This window comes from Bufo bufo, chromosome 2 (assembly GCF_905171765.1).
Source record: "Bufo bufo chromosome 2, aBufBuf1.1, whole genome shotgun sequence".
Lineage (NCBI taxonomy): Eukaryota > Metazoa > Chordata > Amphibia > Anura > Bufonidae > Bufo > Bufo bufo.
Genome location: NC_053390.1, coordinates 200,636,871 through 200,663,235, shown reverse-complemented (window position 1 = coordinate 200,663,235; position 26,365 = coordinate 200,636,871). Strand labels below are relative to the sequence as shown.

Below are 26,365 nucleotides of genomic sequence, written 5' to 3'. Positions count from 1 at the left end.
AGTGCGTCCGACGGCACGGCGGGGCGCAGGCGCAGAAGATTGGGCATGAACGATGCCGGGAGATTTGAATTGCGCAGGATCGGGACTGGGGAGAGTTCTAGCCCCGCCCAGCGAAGTGAATAATGATGAGCTGGGCGGGGCTTAAGAACGGCAGTTGGGAAGGCTGGCTGGGCGCATTTTCACATGAAACGCCGCCCCTTGAGCAGATTGCTGAACGGAGAAGCAGGTTATAAAACTTTATATTTCGCTCTTTATAAGGTGGACAGGGGGGATAGTTATATGCTTTTAAAAGACTCTATAAGACCTGTAATGTGATATATCTAACTATATATGCTGATTTCGCCTGTCAGTGTCCCTTTAATGTCATTTACTTTTAAGAATTCATCTAAACCCTTTTTAAAACTGTCCACTGTTCCTGCTATGACCACGTCCTGAGGAATTCCACAGATTTTCAGTTCTTACAGTAAAGAAGCTTTGATGCTTCTGGAGACTGAACTTTTTCTTCTCCAGTCGGAGGCAGTGCCCCCTTGTCTTTTGAAGGCATTTTACATGGAACAGTTTTTCACTGTATTTTTTGTATAGCCCATTTATATATTTGTACAGGTTAATCATGTCTCTTCTCAAGACTAAATAAATGTAATTCTTTTAATCTTCCTTCATAACTTAGACACTCCATGCCCCTTATTAGTTTTGTCGCTCTCCTCTGTACTTTTTCCAGCTGCAGTGCATCCTTTTTATGGACTGGTGCCCAGAACTGAACTGCATATTCCAGATGAGGCCGCACCGACTCTTTGTAAAGTGGTAGCATTACATCCCTGCCCCGCGAGTCCATGCCTCGTTTAATGCATGACAATATTCTGGTGGCCTTAGAAGCAGCTGATTGACATTGTGTGCTGTTATTTAAAGTATAACTGTCATGTTTTTTTTAGTATTGGATTGTGGTGATTAATATCACCTTGGTGGTCTTATTTCAACTTTTCACTGTGTATTCAATTACCCCTTAATTCCACATTTTTGTTCCCTGTACTACCTATTTTTACCTGTGCTTAAAATAGGGTTGCTAGGCATGGTCCGTCTATCTGTTGATAGAAGGAGCACGCAGCGTGCAAGGTCAGATTACTGACAGCCAGGGACCGTAAGTAAATGATTAAAGCCAGGTCCTCCCCAGCAGCTGATAACAGTGCCTGGGCTGTGTGCACTTCTCCCTGTCCCTGCGCTTGGCAGACGCTCCCTCACTCAGCAGAGCTGGAGAATGCAGAGTTGGAGCAGCGCACAACTGGGAAGGGAGATCTGCCATCTGCTCAGTGTATAAATGAAAGCAACATGTGGTAAGAGGACCCCTTTGTGCTGCAGGAGATTAACCCTTTAGGGGGAGGGCTCTGGTTACTGACACTTTTGGGGGGCTATTGTTACTGGCTAGTGCATGTTAGGAGCTCAATGCATTGTGGGTAGTGAGGGCAGGCGGGATTAGCCTCAGGGTGAGGGCAGTGGCGGCCATCTTAACTGAATAGTGAAATTGCAGTTTTATGCAGACTGGTTGCTAAGGGCTGAATCTTATTAAATATAGGGTAAGTCAGTCTAATGGTAACTGATTCTGGAATATCATGTTATTAGTAACTACATATCTGAGAATTGAAATTAGGGTCTAAGTGTGACAGTTATCCTTTAATCTACCATCTACAAGGACATCCACATCCTTCTCTATAAGTGACTCTCCCAGTGTTACATCCCCTAGGACATATGAAGCACAGGGATTATTACTACCAAGATGCATAACTTTACATTTGTCCACATTGAACCTCATTTGCCAAGTTGATGCCCAATCACTCAGAGAGTCAGCTTGTAGTATGTGGACATCTTCCATGGACTGTACAATTCTACACAGCTTAGTATTATCTGCAAAAATAGAAATGGTGCTATTAATCTCGTCCTCGATATCGTTAATAAATAAATTAAATAATAAAGGGCCCAGCACTGAACTTTGGGGTACACCACTTATAACCCCCGACCATTCTGAATAGGAATCATTGACCACAACTCTCTGGACACGGTCCTTCAGCCACAATTCAATCCAATTAGAAACTATACTTTCCAAGCCCATAGGTCTATAATTACCTGTGAAGGACCTAGATCCTTTTTTTGAATATGGGCACCACATTTGCCTTGCGCCAATCATTTGGCACAGTACCAGTACCTAGAGAATCTAGAAATTATAAACAGAGGCACAGCAATGATTGAACTGAGCTCTTTAAAGGGCTTCTGTCACTCCACTAAACTCATTATTTTTTTTTTTGTCTCCTTAAAATCCTTATGCTGCGATTTCTCAATATATAGGGCTATTACTCAGTTTGGTTCAGTAATTATATAAAAAAAACTGACTTTTATAATATGCAAATTACCTCTCTAGCAGCAGGTAGGGCGGCTACCTGCTGCTAGCAGCCGCATCCTCCATTCATAATGACGCCCCCTCCTCATGTTGTTTGACAGGACCAGCCAACGCGCTCATTCTCTGCTGGCCCTGTCTGTTTTTTAAATCTCGCGCCGGTCTTCAGTTGGCGCAGGCGCACTGAGTGGAGGACGCTCGCTCGGCCGCTCCACCCTCAGTGCGCCTGCGCCGATGACGTCTCATGTACACGCGGCGCAGGCGCACTGATGATGGAGCGGCCGAGCGAGCATCCTCCACTCAGTGCGCCTGCGCCAACTGAAGACTGGCGCGAGATTTAAAACGCAGACAGGGCCAGTCAGAGGACTAGCGCATTGGCTGGTCCTGTCAATCAACATGAGGAGGGGGCGTCATTATGAATGGAGGATGCGGCTGCTAGCAGCAGGTAGCCGCCCTACCTGCTGCTAGAGAGGTAATTTGCATATGATAAAAGTCAGTTTTTTTTATATAACTACTGAACGAAAATGAGTAATAGCATTATATATTGAGAAATCACAGCATAAAGATTTTTTAAGGAGACAAAAATAATAATAATGAGTTTAGTGGAGTGACAGAAGCCCTTTAAGAACTCTTGGTTGTAATCCATCTGGACCCAGAGCCTTGTTCACATTTACCCTATTTAACTTCTCTTGGACCATATCTACAGTTAGCCAATTGAGTATATTACTGGATGTACTAACAGCCCTAGCACCACAGATATCAGCTCCTTTCTCTTCTTTTGTATATACAGAGCTAAAAAAACATTTAGTAACTCTGCCTTTTCCTTATCTTCAGTGACTAATCACCCTTTACCATTATTTAGTGGACCTACCTACTGAGACCTTAGTTTTTTTAAGCATTTATATATTTAAATAATTTTTGGGGATTTGTTTTGCTCTCTTTTGCCACCTGCTGTTCATTTTGTATTTTTGCAAATTTTATCTCCTTTTTATAGATTTTATTAAGCCCTTTGTAAACTTCAAAAGCTACAGCTGACACCTCAGATTTGTATTTATTAAATGCAGTTTTTACAGTAGTTGTAAGCCATGTGGGGTTTAATTTTAGCCGTTTATATTTGTTACTTAGAGGAATAATGCAATTACTCAATGTGGATTTGAAGCTCTCCCATTTATCCTCAGTATTATTATGTGACAGTAGCTGCTCCCAGTCTATGCCCTGAAATGCTGCCCTCAACCCAGGGAAATTAGCCTTTTTAAAATGCTGTGTCTTTGCTCTGCCTGACAGAGTTTGCTTCTTATAATTTAGGGGGAATATAATTATATTGTGGTCACTATTGCCTAGTGTTTCTCGAACAGTAGCATTTCCAACAAGCTCTGCATCATTAGAGATTACCAGATCCAACAGAGCATTGCCCCTAGTGAGAGCTTCTACAAACTGGCCCATAAAGTGGTCCTGCAGCAAGTTGAGGAATCTTCTCCCCTTTGTGGTTGAGGCAGAACCATGACCCAAGTCAATGTCTGGGAAGATAAAATCTCCCATTGTGACCACTGTACCAGTCTGTGCAGCCCGCTCTATTTGGTTATACAGTGGAGCTTCTATCTCCTCTGTGATGTTAGGGGGTCTATAGATTACACCAAGTATTATTTTTTTCAGTTAGTTGGTTCTACCAGGTACTGAAATGTCAGAAACGTGGACAGAAACTGCTGTTTGGGTACACTGCAGGGTTGAAAAGGAGGAGGGGAAAGGATGCTTTGTTAAAAATTGAAAATTTGGTAGTTTCAGTGCAGAACAGTACCTGGGGTCAGAGAGGGAGCCCATTCCCTCTGCCAACCCCATCAATGCAGTGATCAGAGGGTTTTAACCACAGTCAGTAACTGATTGCCAGTATATATATATGGCACGTGTCAGGACAGGGTTAATGTTCATGGGGGGAAAATGGTCAATCCCCCTTTTCTATCAGACACACACAAACACACATTTGAAGTTAAGTGTCTGTCTACTGTCTTATAGGAAATGCGGATTGACCCCCATGAACATTAACCACTTCCTGACACATGACATACATGTACTGCGCACTGATCAAGCGGTTGCAGAAGCTGCACTTCCTTGATCAAAGGCAGGTGCCCACCACTGACAGCTGTGCGCAGTACATGTATGGTATGTGTCAGGAAGAGGTTAATCCTCATGGGGAAAAAAAACCTTTTTCTATCACTGATGATAGTTTCAGACACCACACCAGTATTGGCCAAATCATGGTGGCACTGGTACATAATACAGTACTACACTGACTGTAAACTATACACTGCCTGGGCTGGCTAAGGTGCAGGGGAGACTGGGGTCACGGCAGGGCAGCAGCAGGGTAGGGCTCCTCTCCTTTGTCTTGACTCTTGGATTCAGACTTTCAGTCTCTGCGAGCGTGAAGCCAGAAACCACAGCAGGGCGGGCATGACCACTGTTCCTGCGCTCCTCTCTCCTGCAGTTTTATGCCCGGCCTGCCAGGACTGCGTCCTAGAGTCACTGGCGTCACTACGGCAGCACACTAGACCATTAGACCACTCCATCCTAGGGCTGCAACGAGTACTCGATTAAATCGAGTAATTCGACACAAAAAAATCCTCAATACAAATGTTTAGCATAGAGGATTCGTTTGTGTGACCTGACCACTGAGTGGGAGTGAATAGCTTGCTATTACTCCCGCTCCGTGGTCTCCTGCTGGCCCGCAATACTCCGGTTTCCATCAGGGGGCCTCCGGACATGCTGTGTGACGTCAGGCCCAGAGCAGCGCGGAACGATGGAGTGTCGGCGGCGCCCTTGCTGGAAAGGTAAGTTAGTGACAGCGAAGGGGTCGGGGCGCGACTAAGGATGCTGTGCACTCCGGGTGTCAGGAGGAGGGCAGGCTGCATGGACAGGCACAGCTCTGGGTGCTGGGACAGAAGCTCTGTGGGGTACCTGCAGCTCCAGCTTGCAGGGGGCATGTCCTCGAGATCCCAGGATAATACAAGAAAGGAAGTAAAGGTGCCCATAAATAGTGCCAGCCAGAGTGCCCACAATAAAAAAAAGGGTGTCAGAGTGCTTCTATGACTAGTGCCAGTTTGTGTCACCATATATGATGGCAGCTAGAACACCCTTCTGTATAGTGCCAACCAGAGTGCTCCTATGAATGGCTCCAACCAGAGAATCACCATGAATAGTTCCAGTCAAAAGGCCACCAGGAACAGTGCCAGCCACAGTGCCCCTATCAATAGTGCCAGTGGCAGAGACGATGGCACAAGGGGGGAGAGACAATGGCACAAGGGGGAGTGGAGCTGAAGGCACTGGGGTGGGGGAGAGCTGAAGGCACTGGGGTGGGGGAGAGCTGAAGGCACTGGGGTGGGGGAGAGCTGAAGGAACTGGGGTGGGGGAGAGCTGAAGGAACTGGGGTGGGGGAGAGCTGAAGGAACTGGGGTGGGGGAGAGCTGATGGCACTGGGGGAGTGGAGCTGAATGCACTGAGTGGGGAGAGCTGATGGCAATGGGGGAACGGAGCTCATGGCACTAGGGGGAACTGATGCACTTGGGCTGATCGCACAGGGGGGAACGAAGGGTGTTGGGGACTGATGGCAGGGGGTCTTATGAGTTTTTATAAAGGAAAACCGTCTATTAATTCATTTTCTCTTATTAGATTACTCGATTTCTAAAATAATTGTTTACTGCAGCCCTACTCCAGACCCTCAGTCAGACCTCCTGACCCCGTCAGTCAGACCTCCAGACCCCTATTAGACCTCTCCAGACCCCCCATTAGACCTCCATATCAGACCTCAGATCAGACTGTAAGATAAAGTCACTTGCCTCTCCTGCCGCCACTCTCCCTGTCCTGGCTGTCTTCTCTTCTCAGGGCCGGCGCTGCAGTCACCTGACCTTCTGCAGCGTCAGGTCAGAGTGCGCTCTGTTCTTCCTGACGCTGCAGGCAGCCAGGACACAGCAGCGCGGACCCCGAGAAGAGCGAGCAGGAGGATGGGTAAGTACTGTACAGCGCTCACAGCGCTTCTATCCCCCTTCTCCTGCAGACTAGTGAGCGATTCCATTATGGAAGCGCTTACTAGTATTCCCTTAATAAGATGCACTGCATCTGGCACCTCCCTGAGAGCCGACAACATATGTGACAACATATCAGATGTTTTCTGTAATTAGACTTAAAGGGTTGTCCAGGCTGCAGATATTGATGACCTATGTTCAGGATAGGTCAACAGCATCAGATCAGTGAGGGTCCGACACCTGGTACCCCCACCAATCAGTTGCTTTGAGCACTCGTAGATCTGTAAGGCTACTTTTACATCTTCGGCATGTCTAATAAGGCGGATTGTTACGGCATAAATGTTGGCTGTCGGACGGACAAAAAACTGCAAAACTAGCCGAAAGCGCAGATCACCACCGGATCCCATTATCTAGTCAATGGGGATCCGGCTGTGAACTGTAGAATCCGGCAATGCTGGATCCGGTGAACTCTGGCTGGCAGTTCTCACTGGAGATGTGAAAGTAACCTAAACTATTCAGTATATGGAGCGGGAGCAGAAGGCTCGGTACACTGTCGTTTCTGGCACTGGCGTACCAAAGCTCAGCTCCTACTCACTTAAAAGGGTTGTCTCATCACAGACAATGGGGGCATATTGCTAGGATATGCCCTCATTGTCTTATTAATGCGGGTCCCAGCGCTGGGACCCGCACCTATATCAAGAACGGAGGCCCGAAAGTGTTGGAGGGCGCAGTGCGCATGCGCAGCCACCCTCCAATCATTTTCTCTGGGGCCACCAATATAGCCAAGCCCTGGATCGTCTATTTCCGCCGGGCCCATAGAAGTCAAAGGGAGCGGTGGCTGGTCATGCGCGGTGCGCTCCCATTCACTTCTATAGGGAGCGCGCTTGGTCGTGGCCGGACCGGAGTCCTCTAGCCACCACCTTGCGGGACTCCGTTCCGATATAGGAGCAGGTCCCAGCGGTGGGACCCGCACCTATAAGACAATGAAGGCATATCCTAGCAATATGCTCCCATTGTCTGTGATGAGGCAACCCCTTTAAATGTGAGCTGAGCTGCAGTACTTCTGCTTGGCCACTACACAGTGTATGGCGCTGTCTGCTGCCAAGTCTGTATACTGCATAGTTTGCAGCATTGTTGGCTGCCTAATACAGCTGATTGGTAGGGGTGTCGGATGTGGGACCATCATTGATATGATATTGATGATTCAGGATAGGTCATCAATATCTGTAGATCCGACAACCTCTTTAACTTTTAGCATCCCAGAGGTGTCAGGCAGTCATTTGTGTCACTGCCCCTTTCTTCATTCCCTATGGCAATAAAAATGCATGGACAGTTGATCCAAGCTTGCATGTTACAGGGTGAGTTGGGAACCATGGCTATAAGTTTCATTAGTGAATTTTAGACCTTTTGTTCTTCTCCAATATCTTATCTCCATTAACCTTTTTTGCTGTTTTCATCTCTTTAGTTATTTTTTAAATGCTTTTTTTAATGCTTTTATTGTGTAAAACTGAGCAAAAATAAAAAAAAAATTAATAATTGGTATTGAAGTTCCATAACGACCTGCTGTATAAAAATATGCCATTATCTACCCGTTAGGTGAACACTATAAAAAGTATTCCAGCATTCCAAAACAGCCATTTGCCTCCCAAAAATCATAATATCAAGCAATCAAAAAGTCATATTTACCCCAAAATTATACTAATGAAGACGTCAACTCATTCTGAGAAAAATGAGCCGCCACACAAGACCATCGCCATAAAAATAATAAAAATATGCCTCTCAGAAAATGGTGACACAAAAAAACATGAATATTTTTTCAAAAATGCTTTGTGTAAAAATGTTAAAAGTTTAAAGGGAAGCTGTCATCAACTTTGTGCTGCCCATACTAACGGCAGCAAAAAGTATAGACAGGTGAGTTGATTTCAGCGGTCTGTCATTTATAAGTTAAAAGTAAGTGGTTGCCGAGAACCAACATCACAATCATTGCAGACTGGGCCTAGAAAAGAGTTATGGTCACCTCAGAAGAGTCATGGTTATTCATGAGTTCCTGCTCTCCTGCCCACCTGCTGATGACTGACAGGCTTCTACCTAGTTTTCTCCCTTTCTCTCTAGGAGAGAACTGCCAATCATCAGCAGATGGGCGGGAGTGCAGGAGATTATTATGAATAACCATGACTCTTCTCAAGTAGACTGGACTCTTTTCAAGGCCTGGGCTGCAATGATTATGATGCTGGTTCTCGGCAACCACTTACCCGTCTCATTTATCATTTTCTACTCCTGCTTTAGATGTAGAAAATGTTCTAAATCTATGCCAGCAAGGAAGCTGGAGTCGATTTAGACTAGTGGTGGATGTGCTGAAGTAATGTAGAGACCGGCTGGCGTAGATTTAGAAAATTTTCTGTCTTAATAAATGACCCCCTCTGTTTTCACTTTCTCATTATGGGGCACTGAATGCAAATTGATGGGGGGGGATTTGAATTTTTAAAAACTAAAATCGACAAAAATAATCACACAAAAATCTTTGCTATATCCCCTTTTCTAAACCGTTTTTGAAACTGTCTAGTGAAGCGTAAAAAGTAAAAAAAAAAAAAATATATATATATATAATTTTCTTTATTTTTTATTCTAGCACATTTTGATTAGTAAATATATCCTATTGTTTCATTAACTGGACTGTTTTAATCTTTATCTTTTAGATTAAAAAGAGACCAACCATTGAATGGGAAGGCATGGATCCCAAGAAGCTGTATACTGTAATATTAACAGATCCCGATGTGCCCAGCAAGAATGATCGCTCTATGGCGTAAGAATGAGAAATGATATTGTCACACAGGGGCGGATTGGCCATAGACCTTATAGGGAAATTTCCACACAGCCACACAAGCTGCACTGTGATATTTACGGTAGTTCTGCTGGGGTGGAACTTTGTGCTGCACTATGGTATTGCAGGCCCTGGCTACTTCTATTGTCCCTGCCTACTTGTGTTGCCCTGTCTTCTGTCAATTTGGACCCGTCTACAGCAAGGGGCCGCATTTAGGTTTTTACCAGGGCCACTTTAAGTTCCCAATTCGCCAGTTTTGTCACAAATATTAAGGGTATGACTGAACTGTGCGGTCATGTCTTGGAGGTTGCACCAGCCACAGCAGGCTGTAATTAGACTTATGAGACCCGCACTGTTTAGTTTGTCTGCATTGTTAATGGCTGTGCGGAACCTGCAATACCATGCAGCCAATAACAATACAGATTGACTAAACGGTGCGGTCCTAATTACTTTATTTACAGCCCACTGTAAATTGGTGCCATTAGAAAGTACAACTTGTCCCGCAGAAAACAAGCCCTCATACATCTATGTAAATGGAAAAATATAAAAGTTATGGCTTCGGGAAGGGAGAGAGTAAAATGCTAAAAATCGGAAGGTCCTGAAGGGGTTAGCTCCTGCAAAACATGGATGCCGGCCATGTGTGTTCCACAATTTGCGGAACGGAACGGGTGCCCCATGATAAAAACGGGTGTCCGCAAAAAGAACAATAATAGGACATGTTCTATTTTTTTTTTTTTGCGGGGCCATGGAATGGAGCAACGGATGCGGAGCGGACAGCATTGAAGTGACTGGGTCTGCATTTGATCCTCAAAAAATAGTGCTCGGATTCGTAACCAAACAACGGCCGTGTGCATGAGCCCTAACAGTCACATTAACCCCTCACTTTTTAAATATATTTAGAATTTGTTTTGAGTAAATATACTATCCATGGAGCATAACTCATGTGCATTTTAACACCATAATGTCTGTGTGCCCTATGTTCCAACAGAGTTTGGCCTAAAAAAAGGTAAAAGCAATCTCTGATACGTTGCCTGTAGTGTTGGCACTGCAGGTCCCAGGAGTGAAGTGGGTGAAATTCACAATCAGTCAATGTGTTTTTGTAGGACCGCGCTGCCTCAGTTGTTCAGGAAGTAATCTTTCCAATTCAAAGCCATCCACATATATGGACATAGGAAAACATCGATCTACACCATCTCAAACATCGATTTAGGGGGAAGGGGTTGGGTAATGGAAAAAAAAAACAGCAAAAAAAACCCAGCAATTTAGCCATTGTTTTGAGGATTTATTTTTACAGCATTTACTTGTGGCATGAATAATATGTTCATGTTATTCACGATTATGATGATACCATATATGGTTTTTGTAAAAGGGGTTTTCCAGGAGTTCGACATTAAGGGGGTTATTCAATTGTAAAAATGCCCGCCCACGATGCCCAGCCCCCTCCTAAAGTTCTTACTTACCCGGCACCCAATGTCACCTGTGATACTAGGCAAGCTGGTCACCATCGCAGCCTGCTATTGGCAGCACCCCCAGTCGCCGGATATTTTGATCCGCACAACGGGGGGATGCAGCGGTGGCGTGCAGGGATCTGGAGTGACGAGGGTGCCAGGGAATAAATATGATCTATAGGAGAGGCCCGAGCATTGTGGTAGCAGCGGCCATGCAGGGATCTGGAGTGACGCAGGTGCCGGGAAGCAGGTAAGTATAATGTGTACGAGGGGCCCGGGCATTGGTGGGGTCATTATAGTGGTTGGATAACCCCTTTTAGTGTTATTGTAATATACAGTCATGTGAAAAAATTGGGACACCCTTTGAAAGCATGTGGTTTTTTGTAACATTTTTAATAAAAGGTTATTTCATCTCCGTTTCAACAATACAGAGAGATTAAAGTAATCCAACTAAACAAAGAAAACTGAAGAAAAGTCTTTTCAAGATCTTCTGTAAATGTCATTCTACAAAAATGCCTATTCTAACTGAGGAAAAAGATAGGACACCCTCACATGTATTCCCTCTTAAATTGGCTCAGATCTCACACAGGTATATCACACCAGGTGCACATAATTAGTAGATCGTTACTCTGCATGTTGAATGAGGCTTGCCCTATTTAAACCTCAGACATTTAGTTTGGTGTGCTCCTGACTGTTGAAGTGAGAGTGAGCACCATGGTGAGAGCAAAAGAGCTGTCAGAGGACTTCAGAAAAAAGATTGTAGCAGCCTATGAGTCTGGGAAGGGATTTAAAAAGATCTCAAAAGATTTTGAAATCAGCCATTCCACTGTCCGGAAGATAGTCTACAAGTGGAGGGCTTTCAAAACAACTGCCAACATGCCCAGGACTGGTCGCCCCAGCAAGTTCACCCCAAGAGCAGACCGCAAGATGCTAAAAGAGGTCTCCAAAAACCCTAAAGTGTCATCTCGAGAACTACAGCAGGCTCTGGCTACTGTTGATGTAGAAGTACATGCCTCTACAATCAGAAAGAGACTGTACAAGTTTAACTTGCATGGGAGGTGTGCAAGGAGGAAACCTTTGCTTTCCAAGAGAAACATCGAGGCCAGACTGACATTTGCCAGAGATAAAGTTGACAAAGACCAGGACTTCTGGAATAATGTTCTTTGGACAGATGAGTCCAAAATTGAATTATTTGGACACAACAGCAGAGGACATGTTTGGCGTAAACCAAACACAGCATTCCAAGAAAAGAACCTCATACCAACTGTGAAGCATGGAGGTGGAAGTGTCATGGTTTGGGGCTGCTTTGCTGCAGCAGGACCTGGTCAGCTCACCATCATAGAATCCACGATGAATTCTACTGTGTATCAGAAGGTGCTTGAAGAACATGTGAGACCATCAGTTAGAAAATTAAAGCTGAAGCGGAACTGGACCATGCAACACGACAATGACCCAAAACATACTAGTAAATCAACCAAAGATTGGCTGAAAAAGAAGAAATGGAGAGTCCTGGAATGGCCAAGTCAAAGTCCAGATTTGAATCCCATTGAGATGCTGTGGGGTGACTTGAAAAGGGCTGTACGTGCAAGAAACCCCTCAAACATCTCACAGCTGAAAAAGTTCTGCATTGAGGAGTGGGGTAAAATTTCCTCAGACCGATGTCGAAGACTGGTAGATGGCTACAAGAACCGTCTCACTGCAGTTATTTCAGCCAAAGGAGGTAACACTCGCTATTAGGGGCAAGGGTGTCCTATCTTTTTCCTCAGTTAGAATAGGCATTTTTGTAGAATGACATTTACAGAAGATCTTGAAAAGACTTTTCTTCAGTTTTCTTTGTTTAGTTGGATTACTTTAATCTCTCTGTATTGTTGAAACGGAGATGAAATAACCATTTATTAAAAATGTTACAAAAAACCACATGCTTTCAAAGGGTGTCCTAATTTTTTCACATGACTGTACATGCAATAAAAATATTAGGTTTTTATCAGGCTGGGGCTGTGTGTGAGGGAGGAAGGGGTTAACAAGAGCCGACTGCAATGCACTCCTGGAGTTGCAGATGCTTGATTGTCACACGGGACAAGCTGCTGCCTGCCCAGTGCAGTGCCATTTAAATGTCATCATGTTTCTGACACGTATAGAGTGAATATATTTGTCTTCCTGTGCACATGCAGTAAGTCAACTGATTACTTTCTCATAAATCACTTTCTCTACAGACAATGGCATCACTATCTGGTAGTAAATGTTAACGGAAATGACCTGAACAGCGGCACTACTCTTACAGAATATGTAGGTTCAGGAGCAGGAAAAGATACAGGTATGTGATAGAACCTGTGGCCTCTGCCAATCATTGCAACCACTGGAAATGATCTTCTGTAGAGCTATAGCACCCATACATAACTGTAGACATTGGTGCCAGACATTTATATTAAAATGTTTATTCCCATCTGTTGAGATGGAGAATGCTTCAATTTTATATATATGTCTATAAATATATATATATATTGTGGGGATTCACTCTAGTAGTTAGGATAAGCTGGCGCAGTACAGAGGCAAAATACAAGTTCGTAATTCACACTTCAGTGTTTATTCACGCATGATGCCAAAAACAAAACGTCACTTTTGCAGTGTTGGTGTTACTGTACACCCAATGGCAAGGTACCTGGAATCATCGTGGCTGGAAGGTATGTGTCACTGAGGTTCCTGGCCTCGGTGAAGTAAGAGCTGGTATTTTATGTGTCAGCAGCAGCTATTGCTAATTGACACCTTGAGATTTAGCATGGCTGTCATAGCTGATCCGGGACAGCTCTTACTGGGAGTAGTCAAAGTGCTGGGTGGGTGACTACTCCCCATGTTCCAGGCCGGATTTTGCCAGGCATAAAAACCCGCCAGCACTGCCAGGTGTGGTGGATTTACCTCCCTCTGACAGTGGAGCTCAGGAGTCTGTGTGCTGTGACCTAAATGTATGCGATGCATGATGGCTAGAAACATAGAATGTGTCGGCAGATAAGAACCATTTGGCCCATCTAGTCTGCCCAATATACTGAATACTATGAATAGCCCTTGGCCTTATCTTATATGAAGGATGGCTTTATGCCTATCCCATGCATGCTTAAACTCCTTTGCAGCTGTAATTGCAGCTACCACTTCTGCAGGAAGGCTATTCCATGCATCCACTACTCTCTCAGTAAAGTAATACTTCCTGATATTACTTTTAAACCTTTTCCCTCCCTTTATGTATTTAAAAGTTTCTATCATATCCCATCTGTCTCGTCTTTCTTCCAAGCTATACATGTTAAGGTCCTTTAATCTTTCCTGGTAAGTTTTATCCTGCAATCCATGTACTAGTTTAGTAGCTCTTCTCTGAACTCTCTCCAAAGTATCAATATCCTTCTGGAGATATGGTCCCCAGTACTGCGCACAATACTCCAAATGAGGTCTCACTAGTGCTCTGTAGAGCGGCATGAGCACCACCCTCTTTCTACTGGTAATGCCTCTCCCTATACACCCAAGCATTCTGCTAGCATTTCCTGCTGCTCTATGACATTGTCTGCCTACCTTTAAGTCTTCTGAAATAATGACCCCTAAATCCCTTTCCTCAGATACTGAGGTTAGGACTGAGAACATCAAGAAATGATTCCTATCAGTTGGTTTTGAAAACATAGTGGTAATAAAATGACCATAACTCCCTCTCCTAACTTCAACATCAAGGAAATGTATAACATCCCAGTCATAACGCAATTGGTACCTGATGGTCTCATGGCAAGAATTCAAATGCTCCACAAAGCGTAACAATGACTGTTCACTTCCCCTCCACAGAAAGAAGCCATTGTCCACATAACAAAGCCATGTGTTCAATTTATCTATTCCCACTGTTGAAAATACAAAATTGGTCTCAAAAGAAGCCATACAAATATTTGAAAAATGTCCTTCACCAAGCCAGTGGTCAGATGAAGTGTTGTAAAACACTCCATCACTGGACTCTGGAGCAGTAGAAAAGTGTTATATGAGGTGAAGAATCATGCTTTTTTAAATCAGTCTATAGGACAAGTCTGGGTTTGACAAATGCCAGGAGAACCTTACATTATTCAGGGTTGCCCTTGGCTCTTTAATTCCAGGGAAATCCAAATTCTTCAGCATACTATAAAATTTTGGACAACTGCATGCTTCCAACTTTGGTAACAGTTTGAGGAAGTCCCTTTTGTGTTCCAGAGTGACTGTGGCCCAGTGCACAAAGCAAGGTCCATAAAAGAATGGTTGGGTGAATCTGGTGTGGAAGAACTTGACTGGTCTGCACAGAGCCCTGACCTCAATCCCATCCAACAGCACTACCTGCTGTTTCTTATTTTCCTTATGTTTCCGTCCACCTCTAACATCGCTGAGGTGGATGCACATGCTCAGTTCCATTCTTCAACTGCCACCAGCTCTAACTACTGTAAGAAGCTGTTACAGGTACAGGGAGATAGGTGCAGTAGAAAGGACACACCCCCTGAGCTGTCAGCTTGAAATAAATTTAGCAAAGCAATTGAAGTGATGAAAGGGGAGATCTCTGGATCCATGTCAGTTACAGGACTGGTTCTAGCTTTGTTAAAAAGAGATTGTCATGTACTATATTATATCTTGCTTTAATTTATTAAATTAATCCTAGAATAATCCTTATAAGGTACAGCTTAGCATGGTGTGTTCAAAATGCAGAAGACATTGAGTCTTAATGCCACTTTCACACGGGCGAGATTTCAGCACGGATGCAATGCGTGAGGTGTCCGAACCCATTAATTTCTATGGGGCTGTGCACATGAGCGGTGATTTTCATGCATCACTTGTCGTAGCATGCTTTATTTTGTGCGTCTTTCACGCAACGCAGGCCCCATAGAAGTGAATGGGGCTGCGTGAAAATCGCAAGCAAGTGCGGATGCGGTGCGATTTTTCACGCATGGTTGCTAGGAGACGATCGGGATGGGGACCTGATCATTATTATTTTCCCTTATAACATGGTTATAAGGGAAAATAATAGCATTCTTAATACAGAATGCTTAGTAAAATAGTGATGGAGGGGTTAAAAAAAAGTAAAAATTATTTAACTCCCCTCATCCACTTATTCTTGCAGCCCGGCTTCTCTTCTGTCTTTTTCTTTGAGGAAAAGGACCTTTGGTGATGTCACTGCGCTCATCACATGGTCCATCACACGATCTATCACCATGGTGATATCACATGGTCCATCACCATGGTGATGGATCATGTGATGGACCATGTGATATCACCATGGTGATGGATCATGTGATGGATCATGTGATGGACCATGTGATGAGCGCAGTGACGTCACCAGAGGTCCTTTTCCTCGAAGAAGAAAGAAGAGAAGCCGCGCTGCGCGAACAAGTGGATTAAGGTGAGTTTAAATTTTTATTTAATTTTTTATTAATTTTTTTAACCCCTCCATCACTATTTTACTATTCTGTATTAAGAATGCTATTATTTTCACTTATAACCATGTTATAAGGGAAAATAATAAAATCTACACAACACCTAACCCAAACCCGAACTTCTGTAAAGAAGTCCGGGTTTGGGTCTGGATACCAAACATGCCGAACATGCATTAAAGGGTTTATATCACTTCGTTTCACATAATTAGCTGTCAGACACTAGCGATCCGCTACTGTCTGCTCTGCCCAACCATCCTAATATAATTGCTTTTGGGGCAGCCGTTTTGCTAAAAAAAGAACTTTTATTAATATGCTAATGAGCCTCTAGGTGCTATGGGGGCGTCATTAGCACCTAGAGGCTCTGTCTACCTTCAGAAACTGCCGCCGCCCAGCGCGTCCCTCCAGCCCGCCCATCTCCTCCTGAATGCGATCCTCCCTGTGAGCGCCTGTATTCGGCGCATGCGCAGTGAATGTCTGACAGCTTCCCTGCTCAGACATCTCCACTGCGCCTGTTCCTCGGAGCACTATGACGTCATCGCGCAGGCGCAGTGGAGATGTCTGAGCAGGGAAGCGGTCAGACATTCACTGCGCATGCGCCGAATACAGGCGCTCACAGGGAGGATCGCATTCAGGAGGAAACGGGCGGGCTGGAGGGACGCGCTGGGCGGCGGCAGTTTCTGAAGGTAGACGGAGCCTCTAGGTGCTAATGACGCCCCCATAGCACCTAGAGGCTCATTAGCATATTAATAAAAGTTCTTTTTTTTAGCAAAACGGCTGCCCCAAAAGCAATTATATTAGGATGGTTTGGCAGAGCAGACACTAGCGGATCGCTAGTGTCTGACAGCTAAATATGTGAAACGAAGTGATAGAAACCCTTTAAAATGCTTTGCACTCGCGCAGAAAAATTGCGCATTTTCCCACGACGCGCCCGGATCCTATCCGGCCCAAATCCGTGACGCCTGTGTGAACCCAGCCTAAGGGGCATTGTCTGGTTAAGAGACGATTTTACAATTACAGTTTTTATAGCTGTTGGTGCCCTATTACTCTGGATGGAGAACAGCTACAAAAACATCTCTTGCTCTGAATTACAATGGCCACTGTGTAATGCTTTACTACTCCTGCTGTGGCACCGCAAGGAAACTGAACACCAATTACAACTGAATGCCAGGGTCCAGGGAGCTGGACACGCTTCAATCTTCTATTTTGTAAAGTTAAACTTACTGTGAGGAGAGACTACAACATGCATTATATAAAAAAAATCTATAAGTTGTTGTGTTTCCTGTGTAAGTAGTCCGCTCCAAAGTCCTAGTACAACATTTCTAACCAAAGAGCCACCATGTATACTCTTGTCTGAACCTGGTCATCAAGCAGGGTTTTGTGATGAGGCCAGGGGCATAGCTAGCATTGAAGCAGGGGAAGCAGCTGCTACGGGGCCTGAACTAAGGAAGGGGCCCAGGAGGAGGCAAATGGATTTATTTTCAGCAGCCAGGGAGCAGTGAGTATGGTGTTCCGAGTCGTAGCACTGGTATTGCTCATCGCTCCCTGGGCTTGTTCTCCGGGCAACTGTGTGCACTAAGTCCTGATAGCGCACAGATTCAGGACGGGGCGTAGTGTGTGTAGGAGTGCCCTATAACCTGATGCTGTGCGACGTCAGGCCACAGTGCATGCCTACACACAGTACTAGACAAAAAGCGGAGTTGCCTGTAGGAAGAGAAGAGAGGTGAATAATAATTTTTTTCGTCCGGTCTGAGGTCTGTATTGAGGTTTGCTGTGGGGCCCAGTCCCTTCTAGTTATGCAACTGGATAAGACCATTAATCTTGATATCCGTCTTTTAGAGGATATTTGAAAATCGTTAGAACTATTTTCTAGATGTCTGTCTGTTTAAGGCTTTGATGACAGCACATCTAATTCATACTCTTCCTTTTTCTCCTGCAGGTCTACATAGGTATACCTGGCTTGTGTATGAACAGACGACCCCACTCAAGTGTGATGAACCTTTTTTGAGTGACAGAACAGCAAAGGGTCGAGAAAAATTTGATGCAGCTGGTTTCCGTAAAAAGTATGGACTTGGTCCCCCAGTCGCTGGTGCTTGTTTCCAGGCTGAATGGGATGAATCTGTTCCTGAACTTTACAAACAGATGGGCGTAGCATAAAACCAGGGGAAGCCACAAATTGTGTCTAATAATATTTATGTACCGGTAGTCCATGTATCTCTGTACATGTCTTTAGCAAAAAAAAGTCAAATCTTGTAGTTTATTTGACACAAAGAAACTTTTAAATTTAAGCTTAAAGAGGACCTTTCACCTGTATAAACTATGTGAACCGAGTATGCTGCCATATAGAGCGGCGCCCGGGGATCTCACTGCACTTACTATTATCCCCGGGCGCCGCTCCGTTCTCCCGTTATAGGCTCCGGTACCTTTGCTTTTTAAGTTATAGTAGGCGGGTCTTCCCTTGTCCTGTGGGCGTCTCCTTCTCCTAGGCTGCAGCGCTGGCCAATCGCAACGCACAGCTCACAGCCTGGGAGAAAAAAACCTCCCAGGCTGTGAGCTGTGCGCTGCGATTGGTCAGCGCTGCAGCCTAGGAGAAGGAGACGCCCACAGGACAAGGGAAGACCCGCCTACTATAACTTAAGAAGCAAAGGTACCGGAGCCTATAACGGGAGAACGGAGCGGCGCCCGGGGATAATAGTAAGTGCAGTGAGATCCCCGGGCGCTGCTCTATATGGCAGCATACTCGGTTCACATAGTTTATACAGGTGAAAGGTCCTCTTTAACATACTTTTAGTTTTCTTTTGATTGTCATTTTAATAATTTAGAAGAAAAACTACATACTGTATATCATGGGTTCTTTTTAGTGTTGAGCGAATCGAAGTTAACGAAGTGGAATTCGATCCGAATTTCAGGAACCACTTGATTCTCCGTGAATGTGAATTTCTTGGTGCTTCATGGTAAAGAATAATTTTTTCCTGAAATGGCGGTAAAAAAAACCCCCACCAAAACACATACTCTCCTCATCCATTTGATCGTAAAGAGTCCGTCGTGGCCATCTTGATTGAAGAAAAAGCACCAATTCCTGCACACGCTGACATCATCACATCAACGCATGATAATTGGAGTCTTCTCTTCAATCAAGATGGCCACGACGGCCTATCTGCGATTAATGGATGAATGTGACTCTCAGGTACCGCGATCGCCGTTCCCTGTCATTGCGCCGGCTCCATACAATGGAATGTGATTTGTTACGAAATAATTTGTTATAAGTGGAAGTTCGGTGAGACATCTGAATCGAATTTTTGAAAACTTCGCTCCTCACTAGTTATTTTCAGATGATGCAGTGCAATGATTTACACAAAAGGCAGTCTGATGTATGAAATGGAATGTATTAAAACTTTATTGGATTGAACCATTGTTGTTTTAAATAGAGAACATGTCAGACTGGGTTCACACTGCATGCAGCCCTTCGATGGTCTTTCTGTCATGGGTATATGTTTGAATACAGAAAAAATGCATTCACTTCAGTAAAAGGATGCATGAATTTATTTCAGTGAGAAGAATTAGGTCCAAAGGATTCAGAATTTGACTCTATTTGACCTGCTTTCCTTTAGTTTTCATCTTTTTTTTGCTGCACAGGATAACGGGGGAGACTGCCAGGGAGGCCAACCAGAACCGTGACTGAACCTTGAAGGGATTTTCCCACAATACATTCTTTATCCAGCAGAATAAAAGTTAATATTCACACTGCTCCTGAATATAAAACCTCTGCAAAGTGTGTGTTCTGCCCTCCTGTGGTCCCAACCTAACACTAGAAGAAGTTTTGCAAGGTCTTTCAATTATCTTAAAGTAAATGGAACCACTTTTATCATTGGTTTATACAGGAATTCTAATTTTCTGATATACCGGTATTTTTAATCTTAGAAGGGAAAGTATAGGAGAGATTCAAATTCCCAGTCATTGACCTGCCTTTAACAAAATAAAGGCACCATTTATAGCAGGCTGAAAATTTGATCAATTTATAAACACTGTCTGTTGTAAAGTAATGTGGGACATTGCAGGCATTACAGATGACTGGACCGAGGTGAGTTGCTGGATCATATGCTGTATCTTGATTTTTCCAAAGTATATAGTACATAAAATGAGAATGCTTGGACTGGGAGGAAATGTGTGTATGTGGGTAAGTAACTGGCTCAGTGATAGAAAACGGAGAGCATCATAATAGGGGGCTGCCTGGGTGAAATTGTGGGTATGTTCAGGTTCAGCTCTGAACCTGGACAACCCCTTTAATGGTGCACACTCAGATTGGGTCACTGTCACTAGTGGAGTACCTCAGGGGTCAGTATTGGGCCCTATTCTCTTCAATATATTTATTATTGATCTTGTAGAAGGCTTGCACAGTAAAATAAAAATTTTGTAGATGACACTAAACTGTGTAAAGTAATTAACACGGAAGAGGACAGTATACTGCTACAGAGGTATCTGGATAGATTGGAGGCTTGAGAAGAGAAGTGGGAGATGAGGTTTAACACTGATACATGTAAGGTTATACACATGACCGGAATGAAAGCATTCCATTCAGTATGCATCAGGATGTCTTCAGTTCAGTCACTCTCTTATGGTATTTTCTCCAGCCAAAATTCTGGAACACTTGCCGGAATACCGGATCCGGCAATAATTTCCATTGAAATGTATTAATGCCGGATCCGGTACCAAGTATTCCGGAAAACCGGATCCAGTTTCCCGGTCTGCACATGCGTAGACCTTTAACCACCTCCCGTCCGCCCATAGACTATAAACGTCCGGGAGGTGGTTCTCTATTTCTGAATGGACGTTCCAGAACGTCCGTTCAGAAACTGCAGCTGCACGCTAATCGTGCAGCTGCTGATCGGGTTGCCCGCTGTCAGTGACAGCAGGGCAACCCAGAGAGAAGGCAGGGACAGTGCCCAGGTGTTCCTGCCTTCTGGATCGCTGCATACACAGCGCTCTACGAGCGCTGTGTATGCAGAGCAGGAAGCGCTATGCGCTTCCTGTTCCGGCCCGGTGGTCATGTGACCACCGGGACCGGAGAGTGCAGGAGCAGCGTGAGGTCTTTCACAGACCTCGATCAGCCCTGCACTGAGGCTGTACAGCGCTGTATTGCGCTGTACAGACTCTCTAGGGGGTGCATTTCTCCTGTAACTGGGGCTACTATGTCAGCCCCAGTTACAGGAGAAATCAACAGTGGAAAAAAAAAGAAAAAGTGAAGTAAATGTCCCCCAGAGGTCTTGTATGACCTTATGAGGGATGAAAAGTGTAAAATAAAAAAATTAAAAGTGTTAAAAAATAAAATTAAAAAAAGGTTTCACATGTAAAAAAAAAAATTCCCCAAGTAAGGAAGAAATAAAAATGTTAAAAATAGAAAAAATAAAATAAAATAGACATATTTGGTATTGCCGCGTCTGTGACGGTCGGCTCTATAAATATATCACATAATCGACCCAGTCCAATAAACACCATAAAAAAAAAGCCATTTTTGTCACCTTACATCACAAAAAGTGCAACACCAAGTGATCAAAAAGGCGTATGTCCCACAAAATGGTACCAATAAAACCGTCACCTCATCCCGCAAAAAATGAGCCCCTACATAAGAAAATCTCTCAAAAAAAATAAATAAATATAGCTCTCAGAACATGGACACATTAAAACATAATTTTATTGTTTCAAAAATGCTATTATTGTGTAAAACTTTAATAAATAAGAAAAAGTATACATATTAGGTATTGCCACGTCCGTAACGATCTGCTCTATATAAATGTCACTTGACCGAACCCCTCAGGTGAACGCTGTAAAAATAAATAAATAAAAACTGTGCTAAAACAACCAATTTTTTGGTCACCTTGCCCCATAAAGTGTTATAATGAATGATCAAAAAATCATATGTACCCAAAAATAGTACCAATAAAACTGGCACCTTATCCCCTAGTTTACAAAATGGGATCACTTCTTGGGAGTTTCTACTGTAAGGGTGCATCAGGGGGGCTTCAAATGGGACATGGCATTTAAAAACCATGTGGAGTTCCTTTTCTTCTGCGCCCTGCCGTGTGCCCATACAGCAGTTTATGACCACATGTGGGGTGTTTCTGTAAACTGCAGAATCTGGGTAATAAATATTGAGTTTTGTTAGGCTGTTAACCATCGATATGTTAAAGAAAAAATTGGATTAAAATGGAAAATCTGCCCAAAAAATTAAATTTAAAAATTTGATCTCCATTTTCGTTTAATTCTTGTGGAACGCCTGAAGGGTTAACAAAGTTTGTAAAATTGGTTTTAAGTAACTTGAGGGGTGTAGTTTCTACAATGGGGTCATTTATGGGGGTATCCACTATGTAGGCCCCACAAAGTGACTTCAGACCTGAACTGGTCCTTAAAAAGTGGGTTTTGGCAATTTTCTAAAAATTTTGAAGAATTGCTTCTAAACTTCTAAGCCTTCTAACGTCCTAAAAAAATTAAATGACATTTCCAAAATGATGCCAACATAAAGTAGACATATGGGGAATGTTAAGTAATAAATATTTTATGAGGTATAATTTTTTGTTTTAAAAGCAGAGAAATTGAAATTTTGAAAATTGCTAATTTTTCTAAATTTTTGGTAAATTTGGGATTCTTTCATAAATAAAGGTGAAATATATTTACTCAAATTTATGACTATCATGAAGTACAATGTGTCACGAGAAAACAATCTCTGAATGACTTGGATAAGTAAAGGCGTTCCAAAGTTATTACCACATAAAGTGAGATATGTCAGTTTTGCAAAATTAGGCCTGGTCAGGAAGGGACAAGTGTGAAAGTACCCTAACACTCACATGGAAAAGGACTTATAGGGCTAATAAGATTATGGGTTGCATCAAGATAGTATAGATTTACATAATGAGAACATAGTCCTGACATTTTAGGCTACTTTCACACTGGCGTTTCTGGGTCCGCTTGTGAGATCCGTTCAGGCCCAAAACGGATCAGTTCAGCCCCAATGCATTCTGAATGGATAAGGATCCGTTCAGAATGCATCAGTTTGGCTGCGTTTGGTCTCCGTTCCGCTTTTGAGGCGGACACCAAAACGCTGCTTGTAAAGTTTTGGTGTCCGCCTGACGATACGGAGCCAAACGGATCTGTCCTGACTTACAATGTAAGTCAAAGGGGACGGATCCGTTTTCACTGACACAATATGGTGCAATTGAAGACTGATCCGTCCCCTATTGATTTTCAATGTAAGTCAAGACGGATCCGTTTTGACTTAGGCTGGTTTCACACGGGCGTTGCGGGAAAATGTGCGGGTGCGTTGCGGGAACACCCACGATTTTTCCGCGTGAGTGCAAAACATTGTAATGCGTTTTGCACTCAAGTGAGCAAAAATCGCGCATGTTTGGTACCCAAACCCGAACTTCTTCACAGAAGTTCGGGCTTGGGATCGGTGTTCTGTAGATTGTATTATTTTCCCTTATAACATGGTTATAAGGGAAAATAATAGCATTCTGAATACAGAAATAAATAAATAATAATTTAACTCACCTTAGTCCACTTGATTGCGGCCCGGCATCTCCTTCTGTCTCCTTTGTTGAATAGGACCTCTGGTGAGCATTAAGTACAGTTACAGGACCTTTGATGACGTCACTCCGGTCATCACATGATCCATCACCATGGTAAAAGATCATGTGACGTACCATGTGATGACCGGAGTGACGTCATCAAAGGTCCTGTAACTGTACTTAATGCTCACCACAGGTCCTATTCAACAAAGGAGACAGAAGGAGATGCCGGTCTACGCGATCAAGTGGACTAAGGTGAGTTAAATTATTATTATTATTTTTTTTAACCCCTCCAGCTCTATTTTACTTTGCATTCTGTATTCAGAATGCTATTATTTTCCCTTATAACCATGTTATAAGGGAAAATAATAATGATCAGGTGTCACGACCGCTATCCCAGTAGCAGTCGTGTCGCACCAGACGGAGGGGAAGGGGGACCCTTATCTACGGATGGGAATAGTATGGCCACCCCTGACTAACCCTAAGCTGGCACCTGTCTGCCCTGATACCCTAGATGGGGTGTGAACCCGTGCGGCGAGCAGGATGCCTAAACCCGATGGGAGCACTAGTCACCATCACTCATGTCTAGGAGAACAGCAGGGGAAGACAGCAACAAACTATAGCAGAGATAGACTTATCCAGTCACGAGCAGGGAAGGCGATCCCAATCACGACAGTCCACGCCGGACAAGAGCTCCACAGCAACACCATCAAACGATCTCCTACAAAGGTCAGAATAGAACTGGAAGTAAGGACTATATCTGGCAATGACTGCAAGTGAAACTGAAACTAATATAGTAGCTGGGAGTGGCAGACAGGACTCACCTGAGAAGGATGCCTACAAACTCCCAGTCAGGACAAAAAGGTTCACAAGGCAAAACCCGGATGACATACCCTGAACCATGGAGCAAACTCACAAGCTATCGCGAGTAGCAAGTCGCTGCGACCTTCTCCTCCCAGACCTGTCTGGATCAGTCACAGTCGTGACAGTACCCCCCTTTCTACGAGGGGCCCCCGGACCCTCAAGACCAGGCCTCTCCGGATGGGAGCTATGAAAAGCCCGAATGAGTCTGTCCGCTTTTATCTCTGAAGCTGGAACCCACATTCTCTCTTCGGAACCATAACCTCTCCAGTGCACCAGGTACTGAAGAGAGCGGCGAACATATCGTGAGTCAACAATCTTTTCTACCTGAAACTCAAGATTGCCATCAACAACCACCGGTGGAGGCGGTAGTGGCAATGGTTCAGGAGGTTCTACATATCTCTTAAGCAGAGATCTGTGGAAGACATTATGGATCCTTAGAGTCTGAGGTAGCTCCAGACGAAAAGCCACCGGGTTAATGATCTTAATTACCCTATAAGGACCAATAAATCTCGGACCTAATTTCCATGAGGGAACCTTCAACTTGATATTTCTGGTAGACAACCACACCAAGTCATTCACCCCAAGGTCCGGACCTTCAGAGCGCCTCCTATCAGCCACACATTTGTATCTACCACCCATTCTCTTCAAACTTTCTTGCACACTCTGCCACACTGAAGAAAGTGAAGATGCAAATCGTTCCTCCTCGGGAATCCCAGACGACCCCCCCTCACTAAACGTACAAAACTGAGGATGGAAACCATACGCACCAAAAAATGGTGACTTATCGGTGGATTCTTGACGACGATTATTAATGGCAAACTCGGCTAACGGTAAATAAGATGACCATTCCTCCTGATTTTCGGAAACAAAGCATCTCAAATATGTCTCTAGGTTTTGATTGGTACGTTCAGTCTGATCGTTGGACTGTGGATGGAAAGATGAAGAAAACGACAGATGAACCCCTAAATGAGAACAAAAAGCTTTCCAAAATTTAGAAACGAATTGGGTACCACGATCCGAAACAATATCGGAAGGGACCCCGTGAAGCTTCACGATGTGGTCAATAAAAACCTGAGCCAGTGTGTTAGCATTAGGCAATGCGGCAAGAGCAATAAAGTGCACCATTTTACTGAATCTGTCGACAACTACAAGAATAACAGTTTTCCCCGCTGATACTGGTAGATCCGTAATGAGCACAGGTAGCACATGCAGACACAAAATTCAACACCTCCTGGCGCCACTTAGGCCACCAGAACCGACGAGACACTAATTCAGAGGTTGCCCTACTACCTGGGTGTCCTGCCAGTGTGGAGTTATGGTGTTCTTTTAGTATCTCCAGGTGTAAATTTTCTGGCACAAACAGTTTACCCGAGGGGCAGGAGGCCGGGGCGTCCCCCTGAGCTTCCAACACCCTCCCCTCTAAACCTGAGTGTAATGCAGAGACCACCACTCCCTTTTGCAAAATGGGCTCTGGTACCTCAACATCACCCCCTCCAGGAAAACTTCGAGACAATGCATCCGCCTTAGTATTTTTTGCCCCCGGGCGATAGGTTATTACAAAATTAAATCTAGTAAAAAATAACAACCACCGAGCCTGTCTAGGGGTGAGACGTTTAGCAGACTCCAGATATAATAAGTTTTTGTGATCAGTAATCACCGTGACGGGATGAACCGCCCCCTCCAAAAAATGACGCCACTCCTCAAAAGCCAACTTAATAGCCAAAAGTTCCCTGTTGCCAATATCATAGTTCCTTTCTGCAGTAGACAATTTCTTCGAAAAGAAAGCACACGGACGCCATTCACCAGGGGACGGGCCCTGAGATAGTACCGCTCCCACCCCCATCTCTGATGCGTCAACCT

At 44.1% G+C, this 26,365-nt stretch overlaps 1 protein-coding gene across 1 annotated transcript in view; it reads left to right on the top strand.

Annotated features, from left to right (window-relative positions):
- The window catches only part of LOC120991401 (phosphatidylethanolamine-binding protein 1-like), a 20,886-nt gene extending 2,519 nt beyond the window's left edge, over positions 1-18,367 (top strand). The window contains exons 2-4 of the mRNA XM_040420221.1: positions 9,093-9,199; positions 12,879-12,979; positions 18,019-18,367. Coding sequence (XP_040276155.1) covers positions 9,093-9,199; positions 12,879-12,979; positions 18,019-18,236 — 426 coding nt within the window. The 3' untranslated portion in view covers positions 18,237-18,367. The remainder of the gene's footprint in view (positions 1-9,092; positions 9,200-12,878; positions 12,980-18,018) is intronic.
- The last annotated feature ends 7,998 nt before the right edge of the window (positions 18,368-26,365 follow it).